The sequence below is a fragment of the Merops nubicus genome, unplaced genomic scaffold (genome assembly GCF_000691845.1).
Source record: "Merops nubicus isolate BGI_N331 unplaced genomic scaffold, ASM69184v1 scaffold17894, whole genome shotgun sequence".
Lineage (NCBI taxonomy): Eukaryota > Metazoa > Chordata > Aves > Coraciiformes > Meropidae > Merops > Merops nubicus.
Window position 1 is genome coordinate 3846 of NW_008606398.1, and position 16053 is coordinate 19898.

At 39.8% G+C, this 16053-nt stretch overlaps 1 protein-coding gene across 1 annotated transcript in view; it reads right to left on the reverse strand.

The window, feature by feature from the left end:
• The window catches only part of KIAA0556 (KIAA0556 ortholog), a gene marked incomplete at its 3' end in the record, with an annotated part of 32730 nt that overhangs the window by 2500 nt on the left and 14177 nt on the right, over positions 1-16053 (reverse strand). The window contains 6 exon segments of the mRNA XM_008939638.1: positions 3552-4431; positions 9059-9199; positions 11595-11801; positions 12219-12333; positions 12793-12902; positions 14889-15052. Of these exon segments, the coding sequence (XP_008937886.1) occupies positions 3552-4431; positions 9059-9199; positions 11595-11801; positions 12219-12333; positions 12793-12902; positions 14889-15052 (1617 nt within the window).

The following is a 16053-nucleotide window of genomic DNA, read 5'->3' on the forward strand; positions in this document are numbered from 1 at the left end:
CTAATCTATCCATGGCCAATCATTTACAGAGGGGACAAGTAAGATAAAAATAAGAATTTTAAAGCAGCTGGGAAACTACCTGAAAGAGGGATTGTCTCCCAGCATGAAAGGCTCAGACCAACCTGGCCATTCTTCCTTACACCCCACAAGGGAAATACAGATAAGCAGCAAAGGCACATATTTCAATAAACTTCAGTCACTTATGTAACCTCCTTGTTCAAATCATTATCCACGTGAACACTCAGGGGGTGGCTGATCCTGAACAGTGCTTCCCAGAGCCTCACAAGTTACCTGAGGAAGATACTCCCCCTGTATTTACCACTTTAAAACATCAAAGCTTGAAAATTTCAATATGAGCATGGACAGAAGAGTATTTAACATCCAGTGTCCTTCCTTGTTTGGGACCTTTTTTCCCCCCTTTTCTTAAATACTTCAAGAAGTACAGAGACTACAACACTGAAGCACTTCCAGAGCAGTTCAAGAGGAGTGATTTGCAACAGGATGTTAACAGTTTTGTTATCTGCATTAAGGAGTCACAAAAAGAGAACTAGAGCTCTGAAAGGAAAGCAGAAGACAGCCCAAAAGCAGAGGTCAGTGGCTAAAGTCTTACAGGATTTGGCATTTTATTTTAGCATCTAAGATGTATTATTTTTATTTGAACTATGTGAACAGTATACCCTGCACACAGATAAATAGTATCCCATCTGTAGATGTTTCAGGTGCATTCCCAGCCTTCTGCATCCCTGAGAGGATTGTAAGATCCTCTGGGATGCTATCCCAGCATCCAGAAATAATGACACCTCAAACAGCCATCTCTCCTTTGGGTTTAGGAGGGGTGTCTTGAATCACCAAGTCCCTTGTCCTGCTTCTGAAGGCAACAAACAACATACAATTCCTCTCAAAACTTTAGTAAGCTTCATTTAGGGGCAATTCTAGCTTGAAAAAAACCCACACCTTTCCTCTCTGTTGTTCTAATCTCACTCCCTGCAGTTATAAATAGCAATCTTATTTCGATGCTGCAATCACATGCTTCGTTTCCCAAATCATTCTGAAAGCTCTCTCCTGTATCTGTTCCACTCTGTAATCAGCTTTCCTGAAAATGGATGTTCAGAACTGCAGTTTTCCAACTGACAACTCACGAGTGCCTGGCTTGAGACATTAGCATTTCCCTAACCACCAGAAATGCCTCTGTTGAGCCATCCTCAGAGGGCACTGCCAGAGGCACGCCTGCCTCACACCAGCATTTCAGAGTCTCTCTTACCAACTACTCAGCCATGATCCTTCTCCTCAGTCATTTGCAATTGATGATTACTCAGCTTACAACTTAATTTTTTGTTATTAATCCCCAAATGACCTTGCAAGCAGCACGATTGAATTGCATTCCGTTGCTATTACTCTAGTCCTCAAGTTCATCTTTCTCTGCAGTTCTTCAATCTTCTTAACTCATAATACCCCAAATTACAAGTTATTTCCAAATCTTATCAGCATACTTCCATCATTTCCTGTGCACATAAAACCAGTTAAAGAAAAATTGTGGGGTTTTTATAGCATCATTAACATGAGTCAAGTAGGCATGTACGTGCTATTTCCAATTTCTGTTTTTCTCATTATTCTTCACTTAGTGACCAAAGGCAGGCTGCATGAGCCTGTGCAGCCTCCCCTTGGTCACATAGTGCTGCTGGGAAACTGCAGTTCCCCCAGCCCCATACCAATTAAAATTCACCACTTTTTAGGGAAATGCTTCAAACTGTTTGCCTGTTGTTAATGCTCACTCAGCTCCACTTAGAAGATGGCTTTACCCTGCACAGTACAGTGCAGAGAGAACAAAAGCTGCTCCATGGCATGCAATTTTCCCCAGGAAAAGCAAAAAATACCACATACTGGGAGTTAAGCACCAGATGACAAACCCTGCTCTGAGCAAAATGAGAGGACATTATAATTACAATCACGATAACCCTCGTCTTATAGTTTACATTAAAACTCCTAAATTGTTGCCATTTTTACAACCGAACAGAAATCACTAATGTGGGATTTATTTACAGTTTCCATAAAGCTGACAAGTTTTTAATCTAACAGATAGTGTAAAGTGTGGGAAACAGCAAATGGGTTGCAGAGAGTGGGTGGTGAAGGGAAGATGCCAGTTATTCCAATTACTTCCATACTTTTTTTTCCTCCTCTGAGGTATCATTTCAGACAGACTTATAAAATTGCTGTTTTCTCCACAGAGAGATGGAGAAGGAAAAATCCAGACATTAAGTTAGGAAGAACCATTTTCCTCACCTCTGTTAAAAAAAAAAAAAAAAAAGACCTGTGATGCCTGCTGTAAAGTTTGAACTGGTATTCCTGCATTTGGGCATATTTCCTGTCCCTTATGACCACAAATTTAATGTAAACACTCAAATACAATACACACCAAGCTACACTGTCAGGTAAATTGTTATGATACTAAATCACTCCCAAAATTGCAATTTGTATTCCTGTAACCTCTTCCAGTTCTCTGGGCCTTGTTGTAGTTGTTCTGCCAGGCTCTCTTCACCTGAGACAAATTACTGAATGCTGAAGAACTACAGAGTGACAAAAAAAAGGGGTGTGAAGGGTCAACAAAAGTGATACGTGGCTTGAAAATGAAGAAGGGAGATTAAAAATATATCCTTAGCAATGGAAATACAAATAAGTTGGCTACAAGTGAGTCAAGGGAGAACTTGTGGGAAAGAAATTCTATTCTTGTGTTATTTACTGTTAAGCACAAAAATACTACCCCAGGCCCAGAAAATTTCTTAGCCATAGATAGACAGAGGTTGGGAGAGAGCATCAACCTCAGAATGTGCCCAGCCCTCATCCTCTTCCCTGAGGACACACTGTTGGCTACTGTCCGAGGCAGAACAACTACACTAATCTGAATCCTCCAACTCCAGCATGATCCAGATGAACTAGAAGAAGGGCTGGAGAAGGATAACAAGGACTATCAAAAGCATGGAGGAGGTAACAGGTAGATTTACTAGAAAACTCTTCACAAATAAGCAGTCTGAGGTAGAGTTTTGCAAGAAGTAAGTGAAGTAATGAAAATAAGGGCAATTTTCCATTAGCTCTGAACAAATATATTCAGAATATATCCTCACTGAGGAAGACACAAATCTACTACACAAATAAACTCTGCAAATTTACTCACTACCTTGAGGCCACACTCTTCTTTACCTTTGCACTTTTTAATTGATATTAGCAAACATTTGCTGTCTGCAAGACTGTCAATTTTTAGAATGCAATTTATGGAAAATTAGTCTTCAATCTTCTCTAAATATATTTAAAACCATTAACTCAGAATGAAAACTTTTAGAAGAGCATTTTACATCAGGTGGAGAACAAGGAGAGAGACCAAGCACTGTTGTAGTATGATTGAGAAAAACTGAATACTACCAATAGCAAAACTAAAATCCCTCTGTCTATACTACCAGGAATCTCATGAGCTCCCTTCCCACCTCAATGATTCTGTGCTTCGGCAAAATGCAGAACATCTCAGCACTCGCACTAGGATTGCTACTGTGAACTCTTACCTCTGAGAGGGGAATCATCTTCTCCAGGATTTATGTTGTTTAATCCTGCCTTTTTTACACATCCAACACTTCTCCTTCCACTGGTAGGGTGCTGCAGGCTCCAGCAGTTGTTAGAGTGTTGCCCTGCAATGTCCCAGTCCACGTCATCGTCCCTTCTGCTTAGCAACTGTGGCCTCTCATCACCATTTGCATTCCTACTACTGGATCTTCCCAGGCCATTTCTCTGATATTTGACATCTTCCTGAGCCAGATCTGAGAGGTCTTCCATGATTCCATCTGACTGTGTGTGATGTCTCAAGCTCACACAATGTTCTGTAGTAAGCCAGGGAGGCTTCTGCTTACCAGCAGTGACTTGATTATTCTCTGTGGCTTGGGAAGGTGACTGTAACCAAGAAGGAACTGCACCTGCAGATTCAGGCACTTTTCTTCCTGTTAGCTTTTCCATTTGCTCGCTCAGAGTAAGTTCATCATCAGACTGAACGTGCTCCATAACTGCTTGCACCATTTCATTCTCTTTGGCATCTTTTGTACAAACTTCTAGATCATCTTCTAACTCAGACAATTTTGTCTTCGTAAAGCCGACCGGGTGTATCTGATGCTCAAGATTTTCTTCTGGCAGAGATTTCCAGTTAGGTGAAGTACTGTTTAACTGCAAGCATTTAAAATGGGGCTCTGCCTTCTTCTTATCTGTGGCTGCAGGTGCATTTATGTCTTTCCCTTCACTTGAAGAATATGCAGAGATCTCTTGCTTGTGATCTGTAATGTCAACTGTAGTGCTATGGTCAGTGAGGAGATCTCCAGAGCCCCTCTCTAATTCACCGTCAAATACAAGGTTCTCATCAACATATAACCTCACTTCCCTTGCTCCAACATCAAGTTCCTACAAAAATAAAAAGTAGGAAAACTTCAATCAAGCTGGTCAAACATTTGATGTCAGTGTTCTGGAACTCTGGCATTTGAACACTTAATCAAGAAACGGATGAAAATTGTTAAATATCACATCAGTAACATGCTTTTGCCTACTAATCAAAAGCTCAAACAATTGAAAAACGCTGTGGAATATTTAGGATTTTATTTTAAAAAGAGTAAAAACCCTGCTAGACACTACTATGAGCCATTTTGGCTGAAAAAGCTTAAATATTTAGAAAAGCTTGAGCAAAGAAGCCTAGATGAAGTGTCATTATATTGGATCAGGAAATAAGAGGCACACTTTGCTTCAACATCTTTAGGATTCACCACTTTAATGACATGGTCCACAGTGAACAACCAGGGCTGGAAAGGACATGAAAAAAATAATCTGGTCCATCTCTTTCCACTGAAGAAAGTAAGTAAATCTACTGCATTGTGAAGAAATCTGGTTTTAACAGTTTTCAAACACAATCTGCCTTGACAGCCTCGTCCAACACTTAACTAGCCTTTCAAATAGGAAGTCTTTATCCCAGAGAACTCTGCCACTCACAACTTAATGTTCTCTCCTTTTCTGTAGCATCCACGACAACCTGATTTTTTCATTCCATTTAAGTTGGAACTAACGTTCTTTCTGTTCTCTTCATTTCTACCTAACCCTTTCTCCCTCCTGACAAAAATACTGGTATCTTCAAAGAACACACAGAAAATCAGACAAAAATCCATCTCCTTTCTGCCCTCAAATTTCAGTAACACATCCATCACATGGAGTCTTTAAAGACTCTGCTCTTCCCTTATTTTCATAGAAACTGAGATGTTTGTCACAAAATTAAGAAGTTTCAGTTTCATTCCTCTTGCTCATATCTTGGATGTCAGTTCTTGAATATCTATTTAAATTTTCTCCACTCCCAGCCTAAACCAGCTGCTCCTCCACCTTGAAGTACCACTGTCTCCAGCTCTTCACTCCAGATGCACTCTTTACAGCTTCCAACTCTGTGTAGCTTCCCTTCTACTGCTTTCCAAATACAACATGTATGAGGTGAAAAATGTAATATGGATCTACACAGGGAGGGAAAAGAAGATGCAGGCATAACAAGAAAGCTCAAATTGAGGGAGGGGAGTAGGTGTAGGAATGCAAGACATTCCTGACAGCAAGAGATACCCTTCAGTAACTTCTCAGAGCAGTTGTAAAGCCAGTTTAATTGCCCATTATGTCATGGCAGCCCGTGCTACTCCCAGAGTATCATAAAGTGCTCTATGTCTATACTGATACAGTTGGCCATAAAACAGCATTTTTTTTTCCCCTTGAACAAGGACACTACTAGATTAATCTAACTGGGGATCAAAACACTTTAATAATCACATATATTAAAAACTCACTACGTGGCTGTGTCTGAAATTAAGATGGCGAAGGCAAAGACTATCAGGATGCCCCAATAATGTTATTTTTCTTTAATCTCTGTATATCTGGACTATTAAAGTCATCCTTAAATGCTAGAGATATTGGATATTGCCAGTTCAGTTTGGGGATAACTGCAACACATTTCTACATAAAAACTTTGCCTCTGCTGCTGTTAGGAATACTAAAACCTTGGTCTTGTACTTTTACCTGGGAACAGACACAAACTGCATGGAAGCACAGAAATATACACGTGTTTATTTGACAAATGCATTTTTCTAAGTTAAAATCAGTAACCTCTTAAGAACAGCATGTTTTGAAACAAATCTCACTGGAGGAGGACAGGCAGACAGAAAACATTACAAAATGAGATGTTGGAGCTTATTCTCCCTGAAAGATGGACAGTCTAGCTCAGAAAAGGGCCAGTCACTTCAAAATTATTATTCCAGCCCGTGGGAAATGACATCCCATTCTCTGATGTTCTGGAACGTCTGAGATAGGTATTTAGGAAGCAAAAGAGGTTTCCAGACTGTATGAAGATGAACCAGCCAAAGCTACAGACATTTCTAGGACAATAGGAACAGACTGAACTGGGGCAGGCACTAATAGCAGCAATAGCTCAGAGAAAACATCTGCTCATGAAGAACCAGTAAAAGAACTGATGAAAAACTCTTGCACCAAGATTCTAAGGAGACAGGCTCAGGGAGGAAAAATGTGAACAGATCTCAGGGACTCCAATAACAAGAGTACCCAGGACTAAGAACTGCTCTTTTTCATTCCCTCCCACCCCTCTTCTGAGCTTCCAGTTGTTAAGTGAGCAGATGTGATAGCAATGATTGACAGAATGGTTGGCTTCCCTAGTACCACTCCTTAACTCTCCTCACACAGGAGGAGGCTGAAAAAAACCCCTTCTTTATAAGTAATTCCATCAAGAAGCCACCTTGTAAACAAACCTGACTTGGATGAAGCACCAAGTGTTTTTTTTTCCTTCCCATAACAGTAATTAGAATAGCCCAGTGTCTCAGAACAACCAAATAGGTATGATCATCAGATAAAATTAATATTTTGTGAAAAATAGCTCCACAGTTTCTCTTGATGTTCCTTCCCAGCTTGCACCTTCAGCCCTCAGAGTGCCTGCTGGGATAGTGCTTTCCAAGGAAGCAGCAGGGATGGTATTTCTGGCCACTTCAGTAATATCTGGGCACAAAGGACAGAGCTTAAAAGCAGAGGCACTTTTCTGCCAATTATACCTAGACAGAGGGCTTGAAGTTGCCTTGGTATGACTTCTCACAGAAGTGTGAAAAATAATCAGTAGAAAAGAGGTCAAGAGCTAGAAGAAAAAAAAGTTCATCTATAAACCTAACTCTGCTGGAACAAAGCTGCTGCATCCTTCCAGACAATGCACCCCAGTGGCAGACCAGCACTCAAGTCTCCAGCTCCAGAGAACAGGCAGGAACATGCACACAGGAGGAACATGGATCTAGTGATCCAGCTGGAGAGCAGCTAAGACCATCAGGCATTTAAGTATTAATTCCATTCACAGGTTTGTGAAGACATACAACAGACATCATCTTGGATCTTATGAAGAGAGCTTTAACAGCATCAAGTTAATCATGCAATTTCAAGGCTGTAGCAGCTATTTACAGAATGTCTGAATATTTCAGACCAACTTGAAAAGAGCTACCTGCCTTGACTTATATTTGATCTCTTCCTCATCTAAAAATTCCCTCCTTTTCTGCAGACCTCACATGAAGTAAATAAAGGCAAGATGAAGCAGTCTGAAACCTTCCTTGTTGCTCAGTTCATCAAGGAATCTACAACAATGCTATAATGTGGCTTTTACAGCTTCCTTCAGATATGTTTTTTCTACTTCCAGACTCAAACACATAAAAGTACTGGCCTGAATTCATTTTTTGCCTATGTTTTTGAAGTACTTGGGCACCTCTCCCTCTAAATGTTTTTTGAGGGGGGAAAAAAGGATGTTAGAATAATTACCAAAAAAAAAATCACAAAGAAATCTGACTCTGGATTTGCACTAGCAGGAAGAAAATTGTTAGCTGATTATATTTTGGGGTTTTATATTTCTCAGACAACACTTCCTCAGGACAAATTACAGAAGGAGGCAAAACTGCTTTGTATTATTCTTTCATCTTAAGGATAATGAGCCATTTTGTTAGTCAGTATAGATGGCTGCACTGCAACCAAAATCCATGGGATTGGACTCCTAATGGATTTTACAGCTTGCCTCGTAGGAGTTTATTAAAAAACAGTGCCTTGAAATACAGAAATATATTTATGTGTATTTACTGGATTATATCCAGGAGGTTTGGTAACAAATCATACTATCACCTCCAAAAACAACAGTCCCTTTCACAATCTCTAATGATGATGGAACATTCTGTAGCCCACATTAATAGAAAAAGCTATTGAAATTCCAGAAAATAAATATAAATCATGTTATAGTGAATTTGTTTAAGCTGTCCCATCCGTGGCCGTTTCCATATGTATAAATTACCATATATGCTTATATAAGAACATGGATGAGAGAAAAAACAGAGAGATAAAGCCTCTTATTTATAATCCAGGACAGCAAATCCTCTTTGATCCAGTACCTGTGATTTTTGTCTTAACATTACAGTGTACAAACAAGAATAATTTCCATGGTGACATTCAGAGACACAAACAAGAGACCATCTGCCATGAGACATCTCTCTTGTAACACTAGATTAATTAAGAAGTATTTTAACTGTGTTCATCATAAAACAAGTAAAGTGACAAAACCAAAAACTGAGCAAGTCAGCCTACTTCTACACAGAAGGAAACAAATTCCAACACATACTTGCTTAGATTGTCATAAAACAACTTGAAGAACTGAATATTAAGATGTACTTACCTCTGTATCTTTCTTTCTCACCACAGTGATGGATTAAGTGACAGAATATGCAAGCCTTTTATTAGGTCTTTAGAGATCTTTAATAGGTTGGAAAGAAAATGCTCGTTGTGCCTATGAAGACATTAACACACTGCTACCACTCACAAGACAAAAGCAAATTTCACAGTAGACATGGACCCCTGCTAGCTCCTCATTTTATTAGAGAAAATGGTATCTGCTTTTATTGCACACTGCTGGAAAGAAGACCAGTTTCCCTGGGCAAGGTAGAGCACACACACAGAGGAGTTGAGAAAAAAAAAAACTACTTACACTGGGAGTAGTTGTGTTGTAATTCCAAATCTTGATCTTGGCTATACCAAAGGCACGTGAGCGGGTGGGATTGCGGATAACAAAGTAAAGTTGGACAGGTGGATGGAAAGGGCACATCCAAAGGAAGCTCCCCCTCGTGATCTAAACACACATGCAGACTGTCACTAATACTCTTTCTACTAAAGCTGGATATTTTAATCAACTCACCACACCACAGAAAAATGCATTGAGAGAAGTAATCATTTCCTAAAATCTCCTGCCTGAAGAGCAAAACCTTCACCTCATTTCCCAAGGGTAAATCCGACCCTTCTGCCCGTAAGACAGCTCGCAGCAGCCTGACAGTTGGATGAAGGTCAGCTGCTTGCTGTCCCAGGAAGACATCTGCATGCTCACAAGTGACAGGCAGGCTGCCAGGCTTTCTAACTGCAGGGTCAGAGCAAGTCCAGTTTATTTTCATCAAGTTAATCAGCTTTGCAGGCACACAGGGGATGACTGAACACAACGGAGGCTGTATAATCATGGGACGAGTTCTTGGAGTGCTTACACTCCTGGTTTGCCCTCTGGAGAGGTGAATCTTACAGAATTTCATTCCACTGCCTCTATTTTAATCAGGCTTTGCAGTCAACTAATTCCACTTACAGCTCTAGTCCTCAGAGCTATGTATAGGACTCTACACTCAAAATTTTCTATGATATTCCACAAACTCTACACATTAATTTTACAGGCAACTGACAATCAAGAGCTTTTAAAATACTGAAGGATGCCTAATTCTGGGCCTTGTTCAGAACTGCTACCTCACCACATTCAGAAATGGAGGAAGAGGATGTGTGGCAGCTTAGAAGCACAGAGTTTCTGAATCCAAATGCTGAATATTAACATACTTTATATCAAAAGTACCCCAAAACAGAGATGAACTAAGGCACAAAGTAAATACACACGCAGACAACATCTCAACGATCTGAGCTTAGCAGATAAATTAGGCTCCTTTCTGTTCTCAAGGGTACCCAGGACACATAGTCATAGTACATAAACAAAGTCAACGTTTTTCCATATCCTTTCACTTCAAAGCAAGTCTGTTTTTCCTGAAGGCAGTAACTACAAAACTTTCCTACTGAATACATTAGATGTGTACCTAATGATGGCAAGCACACAAGCTCTGCTAGTCTGTTCAAAGATACCATTAATAGATCCACTTCTCAGAGTGGTCATCTTCATACTCCAGGCTCTGATGGTTCACAGTGTCTGCCCCAGAGGCCTCAAATCTTTGAGAGCCTGTTGTCACTTTGAATGCCAGATCTGAGCAGAAATTAGGAAGAAATTCTTGACTGTGAGGGTGGTGAGACATTGGAACAGGCTGCCCCCAGAGGCTGTGGATGGCCCATCCCCAGAGGTGTTCAAGAAAGGCTGGATGGGGCTGTAAGCAACCTGCTCTAGTGGGAGGTGTTCCTGCCCCTGGCAGGGAGATGGGAACTAGATGATCTTTAGGGTCCCTTCCAACCCAAACTGTTCTAGGAGTCTATAAACAGCCATAAGAGTGCCAGACAGGTTTAATCCTTTCTATATAAAAGAAAAAAGAAGCCTCTCAGCATCAAAGAAATTAAGCAAAGCCCTCAAACCACTGCAAACCCTGCAAGCAGGAGAATATCACCAGCACAAAATGAGTTAGAATTTGCATATTTTCATAGACCAAGTCATCTAGTATCCTCATCCACTAAAATAATGCCTTTTTTTACTAGAATCATAGCTCTGAAGGACCAAGGAGACAACAAATGTGCAGCACAAATGAAATTATGGCTGTATGAAGGACTATGGACATTGGCCAACATCTTCAGTGGCATCAGAATTTCATAACAGTTATAATCTTTTGCTTATAGTATGTAAGTACCTCGTATCTCCTCATTCTATTATCTCACAAAAGAGACATGAAAACATTCACCATGCCACTTATTTTTCTTAATCTCTTGTTCAAAACTACCTACTTAGGCATTCTTATTAGTCTTAAACTTCTAGCTAAATTTAACAAGGGCACAGGAGAAAAGCATGTTTCCTTCTTTACTTAAATTCATCTTTAATATCTGGAAAAAGTTCGCTTTGAAACTCCTATATCTTCAGATCACAAGAATTAAGTTTATCAGCAGACCTCCTGTAAAAACATGAAATTCCTTGTCCTTGAAGTTTTGTGACCTCATTCTACAGGTACTATGATTACGTTACATTCTTTTAAAAACTGCAACTATTCTTTCATCCAGCAAAATACCACAATGTTATATAGAGAAAGCTGTCTGCTTCCATTTTCTCAGGTATTTAAATAAGGCAAATTAATCCAAATCTGTTCTAAACAAAAATTCTAACTGAATCCCAACATCTTGGACAGGAAACTAGATTTGTAAATAACAAGCAGTATTTTTTTAAGTTGTCAGATAGTTGCTATGCAAGTCAGGTTCAAAATGCAATCATGCTTCTAAACAAAAAGCCTAGAGACAGACTATTAAAGAAATATAATGAGAAATTCACATCCAGGACTAAGTTGTCTTACATTTAAGTTCTTATTGACCAAGCAGCACAAATCCCCTCTGTTCTCAGCATTTCGGATGTCCACGTCATGAGAAGACACAAATATCTTTTCATTCCATAAATCAAAGAATTCCACCTTGCTCAGGCCCACATTTACTGGATTTCCCCAGTTAGAAAGAATTTCCATAGTCACATAAATGGCATCACGTACGTCCATACTGGTTGTCACCTGGACCAAAATAAATATGGTATAAACCTAAGTGACAAAACTTTACAATGTGGGACTAAAATAAAGGCTGTTAAGACTACAAGACTGACAAGTCAGAAGCAAAAACTTGGCAAACTCAAGGCTGACATTCCATCATGCTGGGTTCCACCAATTCTACTCCATATCAACTAATAAATCTCTAGCAGGGTAAGAGAATGAAACTTACTCCCCTCTTACAAAGCCTAAGGAGAAAACAGCTCTATGTTCTTTGCCTGATTCCTTCATTATTCTGATGAAAAAGGAACAGTGACAAATTCCCCTCTATGACCCTGCCACAGGTTTATTAGTGGAGCAGAATTGGTGGAATACAGATCATCCACTGTACTTTAATTTCAGCAGTACTGAGAAGCATCAGTTGTGGAGCACGTAGACACAAACCTCCTCTCCCAACATGGAATCTGCTTCAGGTTTGTCATCAGCCAGGAGAAGGTCATTATCAGAGGAAGAACAGCTCTCAGGCTCCAGAAGGACTTTCAGAAGTTTCTTCTGCTGTCTGAAACAGACATATTCATTAATGTGCCACTTCCTCATAATTCTTATATTAAGAAATACTTTAGTTGGTGCAAAACTGAAGAGATGATTGGATGAATCCACACACCCCACAGAAGAATCCCTTGTGCCCTCCATGCAAAATGACAATTTTTGCAGAATCCCACTTTAGATACACAGAGTCTGGTTAACAGACTGGGCTCCAGTTGGCAGCTGGAGCTGAGATGATCTGACAAAGTCATACACAGGTAATACAAAGACAAACAGAGGGAGATGTTGGCAATTCCCAGATCCACAGAGACTGGCCTAAGGCTGGAATGTTCTCCCTGATTTGCAACTACTTGCACAGAGTCTTAGGCATCCAAAGATTATCAGGTGTAGTAGTACTACACAACACCTGGTAGTATACTGAAAAATACCTCTTCAAAAAAGGAAGTCAGCCTTAAAGGAAATATATCCACACCTGCTTCCAAAAGGACAAATTCTCTCAGCAGCTTCTGTGACAGCAGTGTTTGCCTGGCTTTTCTCTGGAGGTTCAGCTATTGCAGAAACAACAGATGAAGCAGAAGATTTCTTCTAAGTAAGAAAAAAAAGAACACGTTTCATTCATATTGATACTCATTGGTATGTGGAGAACTAGCTGCATCTCAGGAATAAAGAGTTTTGGCCCAGCTCTGGTCTCAGCCAGTCTCCACTAAACTAACTCTATACCAAGTTAAAGCACGTTTAACAGAATTGCTCTTAATTTGCAATGAAAGAGCTGAGCTTGGACCTAGATCTCCATGGAAGAACAGTAGCACAACAGCATTCTCCAATATCTATTCAGTACATAAATGTCTGTCTGAAATCTCATTGTGTACATTTGATAGGACTCGGAGTTCGCCAAAGCTTTGGCACTGGTCTACCTAAACTTCATTCTGCTCCAAAAAAGGCTGATAAAGACTTTAAACCCCCAAAAGTTCAGTTTCAATAAATTTTATTTTTTTTTTTACTATGGAACTATTAGCAATGACTATCCAAGAAAACAGATGAAACGTCCTGCAGTTCTTTCTCTACCTGTACCCCACTTTGTAGGAAAAACAACAAAGGGAACAGGGTATTCTTAAGAATTTTTGGCACCTTCTGTCAGCTACAGAATACTCAACACAGTGAACAACTAGTCAGATGAGGAGTGAGAGTCCTTCAGTTCTTGTGTCACTTCCATTTTTATATTTTTTAAAGAGTAAGAGAAGTTTAAAATTCTTAGAAGCGTGTAAAAGCTTTTTAGTAGTAAAAATTTTGCCTTTTTATACTTTTAAATAGCAAAAGCCAAGGTCCACAATCCTTTAATTGTGTAAGCAAAATGAATTCACTTCTGGAAGATCATTTAGGTCAGCTTTAAGAATGAGAACACACAGTGGGTTTTTGAAACCCCATCCCATGTGTCAGGGTAAAGTTACATTTAAGTATTCTTTCACTACTTTTGATTTAAGCACAACAATATTAAAATTAGTCCTGATATTAGCAGGAGGATACACTATGCAAAAGAATTTGTTCTATCACAAAACTATAAATACCTCAAAACTAAGAGGAATAAGATTGAGAGAAGTTGACCTAGATGGCGAAATCATATGTAAAGTACTTAGCTACAGGAAAAGAACATTTTCACCTTTGCTCCTAAGCAAAATTCCCCAGGAACATTGGCTCAGCCATGACCAAGGATACATATTCATCATAGCACCACTCACAACTTCAGGGAGCATCAGCTTAGGTTAAAGCAGTCAGTTGTCTTGGAAACTCAGAATTTAAAGCAGTAACTCCCAAGAATGTCTAGGCATATCAATTTTCCTTCCTATAAAAATGAGTCTCCTAAACTGGAAGCAGACTTTGAATCCATGAACACTGTCCATGATAGTTTTGTAATTTCAGCTCAAATTTATGTACTTACTTTCTGTGAGAAGAACTGAATTATTGGTTCTGCTAAAAGTTTAGCTAGGATTGTTAACACAAACCTCCTTATTGTTTCACTTAACAAGCAATGATGGGCTGACCTGAATCAGAAGGGAAGGGAGTTTTGTTCATTTCCTTGTTTATGAGATTTTAATTGCTTTTAAACATGTTTGTTGGAGAGATGTACAGACCCTGGTGCAGAAAACCCTTGAGCTCCTCCTCACTAAGAGAAGCAGTGTACATGACAGCTCTGCTCCCAAAAGCAGAACATCTATTAACAAGGAATGGTGCCCATATTAATGGCTCCAAGTTGAAAGGGAGGATTTTCTGGCAGGGAAATCACACATTATCTGATTTAAGAAGCTTCCAGAATGTAAATGGCTAAACCAGGCCTGCAGCTCTGTATTTGACATAATTGTGTGACTGGTCTATCAGTTCCTCAGTGATTCCCAGACTCAAGAGGGACTTCTAGGATGCTATCCCAAGGAAGCAGATTAAAGAAAACCACCTTATGGAAGAATAATACAAATTTAATTGCATTAAAGAGGTATCACTATTCACTCATACACAACCTTGATGTCTAAGAGACTAATTCCTGAGGGGTTTGCCCTCTGCTGTACTCTGCCATACCTTATGAGGGCTCATGGGAACTGGCTGTCTCTGCAGGTCCCTCTGCAGGACCTCATTTTCCATCAGCATTGCTTTAACCACAGCTGAAACAGAGAGCTCAGGATCCTTCTCACACACAGCCTTTCTTGCTGCTGAGAGTGGTCTTTCTGCTCGACTGAAGGGTCCTGCCACCAAAAGAAGAAAAGAAGATTAAATTGTCCAGACATACAAGTATGGAATGTTACAACAGCACACAACTGAGACATTCAGCTCAGTTACTGACACAGGGCTTTGCTAGCAGCCTGCAACCTGAAGCAAGGCTAAATTATCCCATTTGGCTTTTATATTAAGATTCCAAGTCACAACTCCTTTAGACTTTACAGCCAAAATAGTATCATACAAAGAGGAAGACTCACAAATGAGAATTTTTATGTTTAAGATTTTTTGAACTTTTTACCCCAATATTTAATGGACACTAGAAGTTTCCAATGTAACCAGGTGTTCAGCTATTTTGAAAGAATCCCCAAAGCCTTCTAGCAAAACAAGGGGAGTCAGGAGTTGCTATTTGCAAGGCAAAATAAATGACCTTGTTAGTCATCCAAATGGCCCCACACATCCCAGTCTTCCCAAACATCACGGAGAAACAGAAACACCACAGCCTATAAAGAGGTTTAAAAGACAGGAAATAAAATTTAACAACAGAGGATCTGAGATTGGACTGAAAGAGAAGCACAGTGGTTATATCCAAGGACTTCAAAAGCCAATGGAAGAAACCAGACTGAATTTGTACAGGCATTTAGTGAAAATGCTGAAGAAGCTGAGATGGAAGCATGCTCATCATGGTGCAGGGGGGTTTACTGAGGAGGAGAGTGAATGCCAGTGGATGCTAGCAACTGGAAGTCTAACTTGAAAAGGCAGGAAGTGAAAACCCAAGTGAGACTTGCATGAATTCACACTAAGCTCTCTGCCCTCTACACTCAAAAACCCTTTGAACAAGCATTAGTCACCTCTGCAAATGTAGGGACAGAAGAGAGTCCTTTTTATTTTGCTGTACTATACCATCCTCCTGAAATTAAATTAAGGATTTAAAGTGACAGTTGGACAGAAACAGTTCTACCAAACTCTGTTATAACCTGAGAAAATGCTACACACATCTTTGGAAAGCAGCCAAAGCAAGCATCTGCTC